The sequence below is a fragment of the Mycteria americana genome, chromosome 3, assembly GCF_035582795.1.
Source record: "Mycteria americana isolate JAX WOST 10 ecotype Jacksonville Zoo and Gardens chromosome 3, USCA_MyAme_1.0, whole genome shotgun sequence".
NCBI lineage: Eukaryota > Metazoa > Chordata > Aves > Ciconiiformes > Ciconiidae > Mycteria > Mycteria americana.
In genome coordinates, this window is record NC_134367.1 from 101,666,681 (window position 1) to 101,685,006 (window position 18,326).

At 41.4% G+C, this 18,326-nt stretch overlaps 1 protein-coding gene across 2 annotated transcripts; it reads left to right on the forward strand.

Annotated features, from left to right (window-relative positions):
• The first annotated feature begins 3,911 nt into the window (after nucleotides 1-3,911).
• COX7A2L (cytochrome c oxidase subunit 7A2 like) lies at nucleotides 3,912-13,830 on the forward strand. Of its 2 annotated transcripts, XM_075496309.1 has the most exons (3): nucleotides 3,912-4,063; nucleotides 12,465-12,599; nucleotides 13,500-13,830. In XM_075496309.1, exons 1-3 carry the CDS (start codon nucleotides 3,992-3,994, stop codon nucleotides 13,641-13,643), a joined length of 351 nt encoding a protein of 116 aa, XP_075352424.1. In that variant the 5' UTR covers nucleotides 3,912-3,991; the 3' UTR covers nucleotides 13,644-13,830. The 2 variants fall into 2 exon arrangements, with proteins under 2 accessions (XP_075352424.1, XP_075352425.1); XM_075496310.1 differs by lacking the exon at nucleotides 12,465-12,599.
• Nucleotides 13,831-18,326: the final 4,496 nt, after the last annotated feature.

An 18,326-nucleotide genomic window follows, 5' to 3' on the forward strand; every position in this document is an offset into this window, starting at 1 on the left:
CAAAAAAGCAGAATAAGCTCAAGGTACTCTGCTTCTTTCATTCACTCCCAGAAATCTACTCATCTTGAAGCATAATCTTAGTGGTATTCCAGGAATGAGCCATGATAAACTTGCATGTATGAAATCAGTTACCTTAAAAATCTGGAAAAAATGGAATAAAATACAGTGTAGCTGTAGGACAGTATTGTCTTTAGCTGCTACCAATACCCACTGCAGATGAAGATATAAAATCCCTAACAGACCAGATGTAGAACTGCCAGTCCCCATGAATTATTCGACTCAGTGTCTGGTAGTCAGAGCTCAGCTTAAAGTCCAATGCAGGATGTCTTTTCCTTCCGGGACACTTTGTTTACATTAACTGTAAATAGTTTTATGATCCACAAAGATGCCCAGTCTGTCTTCAAACCCTGGTAGGGTAAGTGGTCTCATTTTGCCCCAATTACTTCCTATGGCAGTAAGTTTTACAGTCTAACAACCCATTGTGTCAGAAAGTCTGATAAGCAAAGCAGCCTTGGCAAAAGTCTAGAGACTAAAGCAAAAGATGGACCAAAAGCCTAAGGCAAAACCAAGTTTCTTCCTTTAAAGGAAAGGCTTTATGCTATTCTGATTTTACTTTCCTTTTCACAGAATGTCCCCATGCTCCTGTGTTACAAGAACAACAGCAGAAGCTTCATTTGTAACTGTAATTTTATTCATGCCATCCTCCCATGCATCTCTTGCAAGGTAAACAATTCCCCATCTTCAATTTTGTGAGCTAAAACAAGAGAGAGACAGCACCTAGGTTTTGTTTCAACAGCTTGCAGCAGCAAAGTTTCACAGCTTACTTTTAAGCATCATGGCTTCAATTGATTAACTGAAAAAGGGGATAAATTTTTACGGTTTTCACAGCCTCCTCAGAGCTCCAGGGCACGAACCTTTCCTTTCTGCAGCTTTCAGTCATTACTGAATGACTTTTCAAGAACTTGATTCATGAGCATCAATGGAGCAAGAACTAGTTATACAATGGTGTTATCTCCATGCATGACCTGCCACAAAATCTGTGCTCCTCTGGGATCATAGCATGTATTAATATTGGGGGAAAAAGGTAGACAAGCAAGATATAAAACAACCTTAGTAAGTGAACTTGCCAGGCACATCTATTTCTCCTGGCAAATGCTGAAATAACTGGACAGGAGGAACTATAGTGCATCTGCAGAGAGATATGCCCAGGGAAGGTTCCAGAGTAGTTACAATACAAGCCAGATACCATGGATTTCAATACGTCAGGACTGTTACCACACAAACCTAGCCATGGTTCACAGCATTCCACTCAAAAAGAATAGGTATACCCCATCTTCAGGGTCTTCTGCTCCATTACAGGCAGATTTGTAATCAACTAAACTAGAAGTTATGTTTTTCTCAGAAATAAGTAGAATCCTGATCAGCAAATTCTTTTCTACCATCAATTATGCAGCACATGTTCCAGTTCATTATTGCTGCCTAGTCTTGAAAGCTACAGGGATTTCACAATTCTTCCTGTAACATTTACAAAATATTTCCATAAATTTCCTACTTACTGAGCAAATAACATATTCTCTCCAGTTAATGTTCCTAACACAGAGTCAGAACATCAACTCAGGGTATCACGTATGGAGCATCCAGCTGGTTCTCTCTATGAGAAGATAGCAGAGACAGAGTTTGTGGAATTGAAGCCTCACCAAGAAGAAAACCTGCCTGCAGGGCAACAGGCACAGATAAGAACTGGTGCAGCAAGGACTTACGCTTCTGGTTCACAGCCCTACTCTCACAAGTAAGTGGACACACAGGGCTCACAAGGACTTTCCTCGTTACGGAGCAGTTGTTATCCTGTATAGGACATGCCTGTTCAGAAGGGGGTAAATCCAAGAAGACTCAGGGCTCCGTTATGCTGCCACCAAACTCAAATTCTAAAAACTAAGTAGAAGGCACTACATGGGTGGGAAAGAAATCATATCATACATATTTTTATATGAGTATTTTACTTTCTAAAACATCTATGAATAGATCTTCCCCCAGTTTATAAGCAAAGCATATTTTAATAGTTTTCACTCAGTGCATGACCACAGATTTTTTTATAGCAAGCATATCTGCAAAACTGTATGTAGAATTCCTAACAGGCGATACTCTAACTGGTACAGGTCACTAATGATTAAACATTACCAACAAATGATCCTTTTTTAATAAGGCCTCAGTATGTTTAATATTAACCAACAGTAGGCAATTCACAGGGTGAGCTCAAATTATGAATTTGCACTGTCAGGCTCCGATAACAGCAGGATGCTCTGGATTACTAAGAAGAGTATCTCTGTTGGCAACCGCCTATGACCCAAGAGACGCAGAAGCCAGATGACCACTCAACGCAGGCAGGCCGTTGAGCTGTAAGCACGGCAAAACCCAACCACCTTGTACCTTCAGCCTTAGGGCTGCTGGACTTCTCAGGAAGATTAAATTCACAACAGAAGCAGCATCGTATCACATGCCCCTAGTTCATCATGCTGATTTCATTTAAGGAAAGCCTTATTTTACAAAGCAAAGTATAGATTTCAGATGTTTTCAAAAGACGGCGGGAGAGAAGGGAATCACGTGGTACAGTGGAGACACAGAGATTGCATTCCAGAAAACAACCTTGCTGCTGTCCCTTCTTGATTTCTATCAGAAAACAAACACTTCAAAACAAGCCGCCACCAAAATCTAAATGCCCCAAGCTAAGCAGCTGAAGGCACACACACACACAGAATCACAGAATCGTACAGGTTGGAAAAGACCTTTCAGATCATCGAGTCCAACCATAAACCTAACACTACCAAGACCACCACTATACCATGTCCCTAAGCACCTCATCCAAACGTCCTTTAAATACCTCCAGGGATGGTGACTCAACCATTTCCCTGGGCAGCCTCTTCCAATGCTTGAGAACCCTTTCAGTGAAGTAAAATTTCCTAATATCCAGTCTAAACCTCCCCTGGCACAACTTGAGGCCATTTCCTCTCGTCCTATCACTTGTTACTTGGGAGAAGAGACCGACCCCCACCTCTCTACAGCCTCCTTTCAGGTAGTTGTAGAGAGCGATAAGGTCTCCCCTCAGCCTCCTTTTCTCCAGGCTAAACAACCCCAGTTCCCTCAGCCGCTCCTCATCAGACTTGTGCTCCAGACCCTTCACCAGCTTCGTTGCCCTTCTCTGGACACGCTCCAGCACCTCCATGTCTCTCTTGCAGTGAGGGGCCCAAAACTGAACACAGTATTCGAGGTGCGGCCTCACCAGTGCCGAGTACACACACCGGACACCCGTGGCTACCTCAGTGGCGGCAAGGCGGCGGCCCACAGAAGGGGAAGGGCAGGCCGGGCCAGCGCAGGAGGACCGCCGCCCACGCGAGCCCTCTTTTACCCCTGCGCGTCCTCCCCGCGAGCCGCCCCCGCAGCGCCTGCGCCATGGCGGGGCCGCAGCGGCGGCCTCAGAGCCCTCGAGGCGCGGGCGCTCGCCCCGCCCCGCCCGCAGCCCCGCCTCCTCCCCGCCCATCCCGCCCTCTCGGTGGGGCGGGGCCTCTCCTCCCGCTTGCGCTGATTGGCTGACGGCAGCCCCGCCCCTCCACACCACCTGCCGCCAGCCTGCATCCCGCTACCGGTGCCCTTCGGCGGGCAGTGGTGCGCACGCGCACTACAGCTCGGCCCGTTAGGGGCCCAGCCTCTTGCCTGACTGAAAATTGCCGCCAGCCTCACTTTGAGAGCGGCAAGCATTGGAGGGAGAGAGGCGCTCCTACTGCGTTAGCAGCGACTCGTGTATTTCGCCGCATTTTTTTTACCCCGCTCCTTTGGCGGCTTCCTGTGCTCAGGGCTCGCAGGCGTTCGTGGCGGGTGTCCGCGAGCCGGCGGGCCCTTGCACCTTAAGGCGCCGCAAAAAGCCGGCTGGGGTCCTTCCGCGCCAGGCGTCGCAGCCGGTGGGCCGTTGGGAGCGCGCGTGGCGGTGGCCCCCACCATGTATTACAAGTTCAACGGCTTCACGCAGAGGCTGGCCGGGGCAGCCGCGTCCGACGCCTACAACCCCCAGGTAACGGGGCCGCCGCCGCCGCCCTGGGCGTCCCCGCGGCGGTGACCTTCGCCGCCCTCTTCCTTGCGCGGCGCCACTCGCTCCCCAGAGCCGCTGGAGGAGCCGGGCCCGCCGCCCCCTCCGGGGCGAGCGGCTCTGGCTGCCGGCGGAGCCCCAGGCGGAGGAGGCGGCAGGGCTCGGGCCGAGCCCCCCGCGCGGTGGCGGCGGGCGGAGGGTGTCGCGGGGAGCTGGAGTTGACGGGCGAGTGCATGCTGCCGGGCGGAGGGCGCTTGGCTGCTGCTGTGGTGATTGCCTCGCCTGCCGGCCCAGGCCTCCCCGGTAGGGCCTTCGGGACCTGGTGGCGTTTACTTCGCTGGGGAGGGATCTTCCGCGCCCCCCCGTGCGCATCCGCCGTGCACCTGGCCTGTCGTGTGACCTTGGGCAGGGCGAGACGCTTCGTTCTGTAGTGCACCTCTTGATTCAGTTTTGGGATGTATGGGGTGTTATAGCAAAGAATTAACACACTTTCACCACGTAAGAGTGCCCCTGAGCTAGAACAGTGGCTGGTGGTGTTTTAAAATCACAGCTGTCAAATCCGAACAGCAGTGCAGCTAGTCCCCCTCTCTTGTCCGTGCATGCAGAAAAACTAATTACTGAAAGCACTAAAACCCTTATTAGAGAGGACACACAGCTATAGAAGTTTGTTTAAAGCAAAATGAAAACCAGCCTTTCCTCTGTATGATGCTGATGTATTTACTAAGTGTATACAGGTTAAAGGTTGCATTAGACTTATGCTTTCTATACTTAAAGTATGTGGTTAATTCTGCGGGAGTGGAGGGGAGCTGAGGGAGGGGAGAATGGATCCTGATTACATCAGCCATTTCCAGACATTAAAGAGCATATTGGTGAAAAGAAATCACAGAACTCGTTTGCTTTTATGTACATCAACATAGATTCCTAAGTAATATTAGGAAGACTTGTAATGTGATTTTGTCACGGGACAAATGCAGTGTGGTTGCTACACCATGTTCAAGTTTCTGAGTAAACTTTGAAAAACTGAAGTTCTTACAGTGTAGTAATGAAAAAAACCAACCTGGAGGTTAAGGATTGGAAGAATGATTCTTAAAAAGTCAACCTTCCAAAGAAGTGCCTCTAGAGAGCAAACATACCTGATATGACTTGAGGTTTTCATGGCAAAAAAACCCCCCTGTAGATACATGTGTACACACGGAAGTGAAATCAAAGTTTATGGTTTGTCTTTTTTCTGATAAACTCGTTAATAAAATGGAACCAAAAGACACTACGTTCTTGTAGACTAAGGAGTGTTGTTGTGGTAGACAAATAATTCTTTCTATTTCATTATTTCTTAGCCTAATTCTGTTAGCAACCTACTTTACAGTTCTGCTTTCCTGGATATCCTTGACTATGCAAGTTTTACTTGGAAAATCCAGTCATCTTCTGCAAGCAAGAATATTGTATTAAGCTTCTTTAAAATCTCAAATTGTTTCAAGGGGCCCAGACCAACTACAAAGCTTTTAATTTTGATTTTTTTTTTTTTGAAGTTAAGATGTTATAGTTTAGATGGATAGACAGTTAGAAAGGTTAAGAGAACTGGATGATCAGGCTTGGCATAGTGGTTAATGGGTCATGCTCTGCCAGGATGCTCATAACAAGTGGAATACTGCAGGACTTTCAGTTACCTGGAGCAGGCAATGGAGTGCGCTCTTGTAAAGTTTACAGAAGCCATCAAGGCAATGGCTCCAAAATGTTTGAAGTAGAGCTGCCGTTCAGAGGGACCTATCTAGAGTGGAAGAATGAGTTGACAGGAACACTATGAATTTCCATGAGGGAAAAAGGCAAAGTTGTGCCTGGCAGGGATACAAGCTGGGAACTGACAGGCTGGTGGGAGCAGCTCCCCTGGAGGTACTGACAGACAGCAAGCTGGGTGTGAGCCAGCAGCGTGTCCCACCTGTAACGGAGGCCAACAGCATTCTGGGCTGTATCACCATGTGCACAGCCAGTAGATTAAGGAAAGCAACAATCTCCCTCTACTCAGCACTCACTGGATCCCATCTGGGTATTGCATCCAGTGATGGGCCCCCCAGTATGGAAATGTTCTTGATCAACAGGAGCAAGTTCAGCAGAGGTCACCAAGTTGGTCAGGGGGGACAGAGCACTTGCCCTGTGAGGAAAGGATGAGGAAATGGGGCTTGTTCTACCTGGAGAAGAGAAGGTGTAGGGGGGAGGAGGGCAGGTGCAGACATAAGGCCAGCCAGCCAGCACCTAGGTTATCAAGATGATGGAGCCAGGCTCTGCACAGTGGTGCATGGTGGGAGGGCAAAAGACAACAGGCAAAAGCTGCAACAAGAGAGGTTCAAACTGTATATAAGGAAAGACATTTTCATGGTGAGAACAGTCAGGCCCAGGGAGGTTGTGCAGCCTCCATCCTTGGACGCTTTCAAGAGCAGACAAAACCCACAGCAACCTGGTCTCACCTCAGTTTGGACCAAAGAGTGCTAGAGGGCCCTTCCATCCTGAATTACCCTATGATCTTAAGTAAACATTGAGGTACCAGTGACTTTCCAATATGGCTATTTCTGTCCCAAGAAGATTTTTATCCTCCTCTTTCCCTATCACTCTCTGGAAGGCTTCCTGGGTAGCTATTGGGGGGTGGGGGTGCAGGGCACAGGGAAGACAGCGGAATAAATAATATGTTCTAGTCTAAAAGTATGTCTGTTCATTAGGAGTATGTCCAACAGGCACCTGTTGTAGAAAACACTCTTGCCACTATTGCAGTGTTTGGGGCACTTCTTACCTCTTCTACACAAAGTTATGTTCAAAGAATAAACATTAATTGACACTTCATTTGTGTAGAGGAAAGCAAAGGCTAGAGTTACCATTGGGGCGGGGAAGGGCTTCAAGCCCAAGCAGTAAAGTACTTCCTTTCTGGAAGGGTATAGCTTAGAACGCTATGTATTAGTCTCTAGGTCATTGTGACTGTTTTTCTGCAAATAATGCATCCTTTTTAGAATCCTAAGGGAAAAGCCTCAACACAGAAATACAGAAAGCTCTGATAACCACCGGGAGTAAAGTTGTCCTAAAGACAACACTCTTGACTTCTGGAGCCCAGGTTGTGGGGTATTGCTTACCTTTCTGTTCAGCAGGCTCCATTACATTACAACAACCATCCCATTTAAAGTACATCTTTATTTTTTAGGGATTAAAAAGGCAGAAGCACGATAAGAGGGGAATACAGAATTCTCTGTTATCCCACATTCTATTCTGTTAATGAATATTAGGTATGTATCAATATCGTTGCACTAGATACAGAAAGACACGATAAATTCTGCATTCTTGACATCTTCTAGATTAAACTGCTGTAGTGTCATATATCAAAATTGGTTCATAAAGGGCCTATGCAAAACTAGCTTCACCTATAGGTACCATTGCAGATAGGAAAAAAAAATAAAAAAGTAGATCTCAGTTCTGTGCTCTGCCAGGCAGGAAAGAGAATGTCTGAGAAACAGAAATACTTTTCTTCTAGAACATCGTAGTGATCTCTTTTTAGGTCATCATTGGGCATTGTATTTCATTTCAGTGTCATCACTGAAATGTTAAAACCTAATTTTTGAGAGAATAGAGTTGAGAAGATGAGATTGTATCCAAGCAGAAGCATTTCACATAAGTCTTATGAATATTGTCTTGCTTTATCTTTCGTATCTGGCTCACCATTCACGTGGCTTAGTCCTCAACTGTGGCATACAAATGTGCTATGCAATAGAATAGCTCTGTTTTAAAAAGTTACCTTCAATCCCTTTTTACAATATTCTTATGCCAGCTTTTTGGTAGAATTTTTTTTTTTTTTAAAGTTTGACTCTACTCCCAGGTGACACATTCAGACACATCAGTCTGATAAAATTGTTTGCAATAAATAGAGATTAAAATATGAAAGGAATCATGTGAGTACGTAGATGTTAAATCCAAAATGAAATAAATTTTTTCCTATTGATTTCATTGCTGTATTTAATAAAACCATAGCTCAGCATGTAGAATGGCTTGCTTTTTATGCTTCTATTTATCTTGATGTTTCTGGAGAAATGAAGACATCCTGCAATTGAAATTCTGCTTGGTCAAATATGCAGTATAATAATTCACTCTATTCTGTACTGTTACATTCTGATGCTTCCCACTGGAGTATTGTTCTGATGCAGGTTTAAGCTTATGCAGGCTTGCAAAATATCAGTCAAAATGTATTTCAGAAATTCTTTTGCTGACAGTAACGTAACTAACAGCTTATACTAACAAAAAAAATCTCTTAGTTTGAAACCTCTGTTGTTCTTTCCATCTCAGTGTTAGCATTCTTAGAAGACTTAATTTTGCATTTAACAAAATTGTGTAATGTAGTATGAACAATTTAGCCTGTTTATGAATAAACAGGAACTTTCTCAGCTAGTGCAGGTGAGGAGTCAAATAGGTTAAAAAATACTCCTTGTATTTAGGAGGATAATGACTGCTATAATCATTACAAATACAATAAAAACTATTAATTCAAAGAGTTGGCTTATGTTTAAAGTACCAATGGTGGGACCAGTTTCAAATGCTATCAGGTGAAGACGACTGTATGAACTTTTCCCTAGTTCTTCAAGGCTGACCATGACCCTAGTAGAAATTTAGTCATACTACCATGTCTTCACTTGATACAAGTTATTTTGCTTGTAGCTATTTAAAACCCCCACAAAGCACAGATCTTTTGATTTTAGCCGTTATGAATTGCTTGGAATTCATTGAGGAACAATAACGGTTAACCTTTTATGCTGTAGATGATACTTAAAAGGTACACAAAACCACTTTTACTTAAGTGTGTCATCCCAATACAAACAAAGCCTGAAGTGATCCTACCTAAAAGCATCCTTGTGTTAGGGGTAACAAATACATTTAACCTCATACAGCGAGGTATGTTCTACTATGAAGGACTTGCTATTAAGGTTAGAAGTGTCTAGGTTCAGCAAGTTCATAAAAGTTACTTCAATGCATGTTCTGAAATAATCTCAGCTTAACTAACTTTCCTGTTTCCCCTTTTCATTTTGGTTCTTGCCTCAGTTTTCTCTACTTTCTCATTCTCTGATCTGTTTGAGCAATTCCCCTAACATTTAAAAACTTAAGTGTGCTATCTCCATTAAATTGTGCTCCAAATACTTAACTGGTTTGTGCTGTCAGGAAAATGTAAATCTAGCTTGGGAATTCATGCTAGCAAGGCTTATGTTTGTTTTAACTTTGAGCATGTTGGCCAACCAACAGGTAGATCAGGTCCTCAGACCTCTGACAGGAAGACGAAGACACTTTACAGAGGGGTAGGCAGAGAATTTTGTTGGATTAGCTACATGTCCTGACCTTTCATTGAGGACTTCAGCATTTGACAAAGTCATTGCTGTAGCGTGCTGATGAAATCGGCTGATGTTCACTCTTCTGCATGAGTACATCTGCTGTACTTTGTCCAAGAATTGGAATAAATTCCTGTTAATGTGATTAGAAATAAAAGATTAACACCTTAATATCAGAAGAGGAATTATCAATGTGAAACATTTTCTTACGAAGCATAGGTCAAATGCGTAGAGGCATTCATTCCTCAGTACTATCTTGAGTGTAGTAAGACACTGAAGTTATTAAATAAACCTGCAGTTTTAGTCGTGTTAAATACAAGTGACAATTAAGGGTCATTTAAGGTGTCTTAAGGACTTGCTTAAAAAACGATCTGTACTGAAATTCTTATGTGTAATACTGAGGATTTCTCTTCAGCCACGCTAAGCTTAGCAAGCAGCTGGGTGTGAGATGAAGCACTTGCCACTTTCAGTAAACACAGTTGGAATAGCCATGTGGTTTCACTAATTTAGCTGAGCTTGGTTGGAGCTGACCACAAGGTTCACAATTCATGGATGGAATTCAAGTGGAATTTTATGTTGGGGTAAGGGACCCTGATTAATGCAATGTCTGTGTTAGGCAAACTGAACTGTCTCTCTTCTGCAGCATGTGTGTTGTTGTACTCTTTCCTGAAGCCAATGAACCATATAAATTATTTTTATTTAAATTGCTATGTGATGTTCTTAGCTGGCACCATGCTGCTTTGGAAGTAATTTACAACAGTACAGTGATAATTATATGAGTTTTCTGAAATGGTTTCATTTGATTTCATGATGTAGTTAGTCATTCGAGTCAGGTTTGAATCTCCTATTGCTGTAACAGAAGGGGATCTTGTAACTATCTGAACAGGAATGTATTTCTAAAGCCTGAAAAAGTATGCGATAACTTACAGTTGTTAACACGACTGATTTCACTATTCTAATAGTAATCCATAGAGTGTGTCTTGCATCCAGGTCGTATCCTGTAGAGGCAGGAGTTTTAGCGTTAATAACAAATAGTAGGGGTTGCTAATCACATTTTTAAGGCTTTTGTCTGTGAATTTAGGAATGATGAAAGAAGTATCTGTATCATGGAACTGTTTGAAGTAGTTTGCAGCTTACTCCAGTTCTCAGTATTTACAGTTTTTATGCACTACCGATAGCTCATGAAATAAAGTAGACATAATCACAACAAGCAGGAATTGCAATGATCTAGCAACTATTGAAGTGATCTCAAGGACTGCTCCTGAAAAAGTTGGGCCCTCAGGAAGGCAAAAGTGAGCTTGAGAAGTGGAAACTTAAAGGAAGATGAAAGATGCACATTGGTGTGATACTAAGAACAGTTTTGGAGAAAAAGTCACCTGCACATTTGGTATAAACATCTGTCCTATAGTTCTTTCTATCAAATCACCAACCTTTTAAAAGACAAATCTAATAAAGTACTTAAAGTTCTTATAGCAAAAAATACTGGTCCAAAATTGCTTTCTTCAAGTATTTTGATGTAGCTGGTACTTACCCTTGAAAAAAAATATATATGTATTAGCCAGTAATTTCCCCTGGCTAATCATAGTTTCTTAGATGCTTCCTTCTTACTGGTGTGACCAGAACTGCTTAGTCTTAAATAATAGTTCAGTACTTACCTTCTGCACAAGCCTGTTTAGTAGGAAGGCACTAGTTACTGAATGTGTCAGAGAATCCAGTTTTGGCTGCTGTCTTTCAAAACATAACCAAGAAGGTCACAAAGGGATTCTAATAATCATTCAGGCACTAGAAAAGCGGGAAGCTGGACCCATGTCTTCAGGATGGAGCCCTGATGACCATTCCATAGGCTATTTTGGGATGTTGAGAAATCTGGTCTTTCTGTTAGAAGATGCCTGTTGTAGCAGAGAATTTAGGGAATTTATGTATGGAAAAAACATGTCTGGTCTACGGCAGGCATAAGAGAAAAAGAGTGCCAGTCTGCTTCCAGCTCCAAATACTGTTCAGGCAGTTCTCTTAAATACAAAAGGCATGAACTAGTCCTTTGAAAAGAAACTAGAATTTCAGTGCAGCCTTAACTTGACCCATGGAGAGCAATTGCTGCTTCTGTCTATAATGAAAACCTGTTGCGTTAACCTGCTTGTACAATGCTTTTAATTTCTGTGGCAAGTTAGGAAAAAAAAAAAATTACAGCTGTTTCAGGAACCATAATGTAAAACATCACTGCCATGTGTCCAGGCATAAATGTTAAATCTAACAATAATAATAAGGCAAGGAGGCTACCTCATGGTGGCTGTGTCTTTGTGCGCTTAATCTTATCCATAGAACTGGATTATGTAGTTTTTAATTATGGCAAATGATTGGTTCAGAACCATCTGAACCAAAAGGAAATTAAGTTGTGCTGCTTATGGGGAGTACATTGCGGCGTGGAAAGTTGCAGCAGCATGTGAATTATACGGTATAGTTACACCTGCATAAAATATCCACCACGTCAGGGCTTGTGGAGTGTCCTTGAGCACCACTTACTACTTTTATATGAAACAAGTGGTCCTACCCCCTTTTTTTTTTCTCCTCAAACTATACGTCTAAATTATTTAAGGCCCAGTTACTTATGGCTACTGCTTGCAGCATTCAGGACAAAGAGTTCATTGAAGTCTCCTCACTTCTATTTGACCCAAGCATCAGGGATTCCCTGCTTCTAATCCTGCTACTTGGATAGAACCCTAGATAGTCTGACTTTGTGTGAAAAACAAGCAGCAATTTGGACCAAGTACCAGCATAGAAAAACTTATGATAGCTATAAATTTATGTCATGAAGAAATCAGAAAGGAGGCTTCTATTCTCCTTGCTAAGCCCTGACCCAAAGTTGTAGCTGAGAAATACGTGGGCCAACAATGTGTCTTTAGCTCATTGTCACACGTCTTCACACCAGATGAATATTCTTTGTAATGTGTCCTTGTAATGACTGGCAGCATGCCTGCCGAATGTGACAATTGGTACATTTGCAAGTGTTATATACCTTGATATTTTAATCTTTATTTATGCAGGGACTCAAACCAATAGTTTCCACTGAATCCACAGCTCAGATTTTTGGGACAACAACTAAACTTGCTTCAGATTTACCAGCAACTGATTCTTTCTTGGGTAAAAACAAGGTGCCAGACCTACAGAAACTTTTTCAGGTAACGACAACTTTGAGAGTAACTTAAAGAAAACTGGAGAGTGGGACATATCTTTCCTTATTTTAATGTGGCTTACTACTTTTGTCATTCTACAATACCAAAATTTTGTAAAGTCTAGTTAAGAAAGTGTCAAGTACAGTATAACCTGTATACTTGTACTGTACTACAAGGTATACATGCCTTGTGTAGGAGATAAATACAGAAAGTGGGAAGTCTAGTAACATTGTCTGCCTTTTCACTAGCTTCAGAAGATGCTTATTGTATTATTTGACTATTGCAAGCGCTTTCTGTCTGGGAATCCAGGTGTATGTCTTAAAGCAGATCTGGAGGAGCAAAGCAGATCCTTACTGTTTTGTGTATAATAATTTGAATATTACTGAAGCTGTTTATAATGCGGTATAAGAAGAGCACAGTAAAGTTTTCAAAGCCAGTTTGTTAGCTATGCAATTTCTAAGCGTACTAGGACTTTTCATAAAACAAATCAGTTAAGCATTTTTTTTAAAACATCAAGAATGTGCTTTTTATAATGTTCCCTTTTCTCTCTTACATGCCACTTGCATTTGGAATGTGTCAGTCTGACTTGGTGAATAATTTTTTATATGTATTTTTTCACGTTCTTTTGTTAGTGACACTTTTCCCATCCAGGTCCTCTTTAGAAATATTTCAAGATATATTCTTTCTGCCTGCACTTAACAGCTTTGGCTAATAAAATTAACTTGCCTTTGCATTTGTCTTGCTAAATGAAAAGCACATAAAACACTTGATTGTAGGTAGCCTGTTTGTCAGGAGGTTTCCCTCATGGAAGTCTCTTAATTTACCTGAGGTAGCTTGTTCCTTATGGCCTTAGTATGGGTGTTAATGTCTTTTTTCATTTGTTTTCTTTTTAAACTCTTCCCACAGAAAGCAGATGGACTACCAGTACACCTGAAACGAGGAGTTCCAGATAAGCTGCTTTATCGGACCACTATGGCTCTAACAATAGGCGGGACTATCTACTGTCTAGTAGCACTGTACATGGCCTCACAACCAAGAAACCAAAAGTAAATGAACCACAACTCATGGGACTCGTGACGCTTCTCTGAAGGACCTCCTGCATGTATCTCTTTGCACTTGCTTTAATTCTGTGACCATATAGGGTTCATTATTCAGATCAAATTTCTTGGAGAAAGTGTTTTTAAATTGGTCGCCTTAGGTGTTCTAGAAATCAATATAAACAGACTTAAAGACATCATCTTAACGTATGGTTGTAGCTTTGCATTTGTTGTCTTGCAGGAGTGTATGAACAGTTGGAGCAAGTTAAGCTTTCCTTCTCCCTCCCCCAACTTAAACAATGTTAGAGATAGGACAGGACAAATACTTTGTGGGCTATGCTCCACATTCCTTAGTGGGAGGATGCTGATAGTTTCCAAAACAGTAAAAGCAAATCATTTAATTATTATAACATACTGGGAACCTGTTTCTGTCATACACAGCTCGTTTTACATAAGCAGGTGGCAGTGGAACTTTTCCAAATGCTGGTGTATTATTAAATATTTGTACCTCTGGTGGTAGAACAAAGGGCTTATCTCCTCGGAGCGTTTGAAGTGGATTTATTCCATAATGTTAGCATCACTGTATGCAGCAGAGTGCACCAGTATTGTAGCATCAGTTATACCAGTTTTTGGACTTTCATTTGTCAAACTGTCTTATTGTGCAATAAAGATAACTACTGAATAATAAAACAGGCAAGTCTTGAAAGTTTCAGACCACTTCAGCTGGCCTGGTAGTGAAATAAACATATTGGTACACTTTTGTTTAAGTTCAACTTGTAGATCTCAAACCAGACAATTCATTCAGCTACCTTACTGTAATCTTTTTGAGATGGTAATCCTCTTAAAACCATCTCTCAGAACTCATGGGGTGTTTAACTATAATTTTTGGTGAAACAGGTCACTGTCATAGCTCAGCTGCGTATTATTTTCAGCGCACGCACATATCTATGTACACATATACACATTTCCTTTGCTGTGTGGGTGGAAGACAGAGAAGCCAATAAAACCCTTTATTCATTCTCTTTCCCTTGTAATATCATAGCCTTGAACTGCAAGTTTCACTCAAGTCCTCTAATTTGATAAATCCTCCTCTGTCTATGAACATTGAGTATTCAACTCTTGGTCACCCAGGCTCTGGATAAGCATGGATTCACTGGCCTCTGTAAAGACCCATCTCTCCCAGAACTGTGCAGAAACCACCGTCCATGTAAATAAGGAAAACAGCTGATAAAGGAACCTAAAATCTCATTTCTTCAATCTTTTACTAAAAACATTCCGATTTTTTTTCCCACTCAGGTTATATCAAAGCGTTATTACTGTTCCATAGGAAAGAAAATAGCTGCTTGTACTTTGATCTCAGGTTTCAGTCAATGTTGGTATTGCAGGATGGGAGAGATTAAGTCACTGAAAAAGAAATTTGTAAGGACAGCAAGACTCAAAGAATAGCAAAGAATAATTAAGTTCTCCAGGAACTGGCTGCTGTGTTGCTTCTGCTGATAAAATATTTTATCCTCAGTAGCCCATGCTTCCATGGCACTAAGAATCTTGTGCTGTAGACCATTAAATCCTATTTTAAAAAAAAAAAAAAAAAAAAGGAAAAAAAGAGAAAGCAGCATGGTAGGTTATTGTCTGTCTTCCCTGCATATCATATATTAAGCACTGCCTACAAGAATCTTCTAATAAAGGATACTTTGCACACAAACTTGACAGGTAGATTTTCATGAGGATAAGTTTTGCTCAGAGAATTTCTATGCTCTTGGGGTTTTTTTGCTTGTTTTTTTCTTTTTGGGATTTGTTTGTTTGGTTTTAGAAAAACAACTATTTTTAGAGTTCACATAGAGGATAACAACTTTCTGCTTGTTGCTAAGGCAGGTGTGGATAAAGTAACTGAACTGTTATCCCATAGCTTATTAAGCGGTGGAAATACTCTTCCAAGTACTTGTGGAAAGAACAACAATAGAGACTTATTACTCAGGTGCAGCTTTCTTAAAGGGAACTCAACTAGGAGATTGGGTTCCTGTATTACTATAGAGGTCATGGTTGGAGCTATGGATATCAGAATTGTCTTCCTATTACCCTGAGTCTAGCTTTGTCCAGCTCTTTGTCAGCAGCTAAAAACATGTGTGCTAAAGGGAAAAGAAAACACGATCAAATTTTGCAAATAACCAGATACTAGATAATCCATTGTTTTCTTTTTTTTTTTTTTTTTTCAGTGTTTGTATTTTGAAAAAGTATTTTCGCTTTGCCCTTCTCAAAAAAAGCTGACCCAGTTGAAGCAGGATGAGAATGCTGCTTCAGCTTGTCAGATTTGCATCCCTGGTTCAGTTGGAGGTTAAAGAACAAAGAGGCATTGCTTGTCTGCAGCCATTGGGCAGAGCTCCAGTCATGAGAGAAAGAGGAGACTGCATTTGTATATTCCCACAGCAAAGTGCTCTGAAGGAGCAGGAAAGCTTGCAAGCTGTAACCAGAACGTTAGGGGCAAAATCTTGCCCCTTTTCTCAACTGGTTTTGAAATCATCATAAAGAAATTATGACATGGTAAATCCTTTTTCTTCCTAGAAAAAAAGCTCTGTTAAATATCTATTTAAAAATACTTCTGATGCTGGCCTTCTATGAGGATTCAAGAGGGTTTAAGTGTTTTGAATTACTGTTTGTGATAGAGAGACCTAATCTTCTTATTCTTAAGTCTTCAAGAACACCCTTACCTTTAAAAGGAATAGTCTGTCCCTGGCCTGATGTTAAATAAGGTCTTAAATAAGGAGAAGCAGGAGCGAGTTGCAGCGTCAAGAAGGCTACTTCAATATTTTGACTCGTTATCCCCAGAAGTACAAATCTGACTTGGGTACTACAACTTCATTATATGTGTGTTATGTTCTGTTTTTATTTAAAGACCCTCTCAGTTTTGTCTTCGAAATGATGCAACCTACTAGCCCAGAGAATTGAGAAAACAAGATGCATTTTTAAGTGATAGCTTACACTCTACTGTTTTGGCTTGAATGCACAGTGGAGAATAAATTATAATAAGCTCTCATACCCCAAGGTGCTGGGTCTGGAAGGGAAAGCAGCTGAGAATTATAATACTAGGGAACAAAATTATCTCATGGATAATCATCCCTCCCCCATGGCATTATCTTATTGTTGAGAGACAGTGGTTTTCCTTCTTAAATGATCTCTCTCTCTGGCAACCTGAATTCAATAGTTATATCTTTGTAATGGTTTTTAAATAAGATCTCCCTCCCTACTTTTTATGTGGGAGTAGTGGAATAAATGCACTTGAGAAGACGTTGATAGTATGCATGTGCGTCTTTCAGCTGCTTTAAAAATAAAAAGTATGTTAAGGAGAGGATTCCTCCACGGTATTTAAGTATGACCATACCATCTCAACAGGCTTTTGCCTTAACATTTTAAATTGTCAACAGACTGATTATTTCAATACTAAGACATTAGTTGATTGAGCTTACCTTAAAGTAAAGCTTGTCAAATTAAAAGGCACTGTAAGGAACAAAAGCAAGACAAACTAGGAAAATGGGAATCTAATCTTACAGACATCAAAAAGCTGAAGAGTGTTTAAGAGCTGTTTCCTCACACATACATAGTACTTAGGCCCTCTTTACCCTCCTTCCTCCAAATTCAAGCCTTCCGAGAGGCTTCAGAACAGTCACAGTTTTTTCCGCTCCTGTCACAAACCATCACCCCTGCATATCTTAAAATTTAAAAAATCCAAATGCTTTTACACAAAGAGAAAAAAGTGCATGTATTGGATAAGTTACATGTAAAATCATGCTAAACTGTTCTAAAAAAAAGTTACAAGCTACCTGCATTTTATGACATTGTATACTAACTTTTTTCCCTCTCCAGCCCTTAACCTCAGTGAAAAGTTTCACAGGAAGCCAAAATTTGATCTCTCTTTTAAAATGGAAAGTGGGAAGAACTTGCCTGTAATCTAAGCATTAATTTTAGCAATAGGCATGAAAAACAACCTTTTAAGTATTTTGCATATTCAGTACTAATTGCATCTTAGTTTATTAAAGATTGTTAATTTGAATCAATTGCAGTTAGCTGCCGTGCAAGTCATGCACAGATTGCTAAGAAGTAGAAGCATATTTGCTGTGAACGGGAGTGCAAGCATGCCTGGGGATCAGGAAATAGGGTATACGCTATCAAGTATCAGTATGGCATCTCACTAGTACCAGATTGTATGTCCTGGTGCTTCTTATATGATCCCAGACTGCTTTTGGGTATGGCACTAGACAGAAGGAACCATTTTATTTGTACGTTAATTATCTCAAAATACAAGAAAGTTAAATTCAAGGGTCTGTTCCCCCCCAGTCTGTTGCAGGCAGCCCTTATCTGGCCTACAAGAAAGCATTCATCATCCTCTGGCTCCAAAGAGAGATGATACTCCATGGTAAAACATTTTTCTAATTTACTTTGCCCAGTGAATCCAGTGCTGCAAAACTAGGAGAGTGGGAGGGAGGGGGAAGTACTTTGCCTCACTTCACGTCAGCTGCGTACCACCATCACTTTTCTCCCTTCCTCAATCCCACATTTTTATTCTTAAAGACCATGAAAAGATTCCCTTTCTGGTTTCATCACTGAGCCCTAATTTTGAGCACCCAAAATTAGAAATTTAGGCATTGATTATAATGTGCGTCCATTACAAAACTTTTACCTGAGGCATAGAGCAGAGACAGCT

What these genes read in the sequence shown, in the direction of transcription:
- COX7A2L (XM_075496309.1), top strand. Translation starts at nt 3,992, where the DNA reads ATGTATTACAAGTTCAACGGCTTCACGCAGAGGCTGGCCGGGGCAGCC. An exon ending in CCGACGCCTACAACCCCCAG is followed by an intron (nt 4,064 to 12,464) that starts GTAACGGGGCCG and finishes TTATTTATGCAG; the next exon opens with GGACTCAAACCAATAGTTTC. An exon ending in ACCTACAGAAACTTTTTCAG is followed by an intron (nt 12,600 to 13,499) that starts GTAACGACAACT and finishes CTCTTCCCACAG; the next exon opens with AAAGCAGATGGACTACCAGT.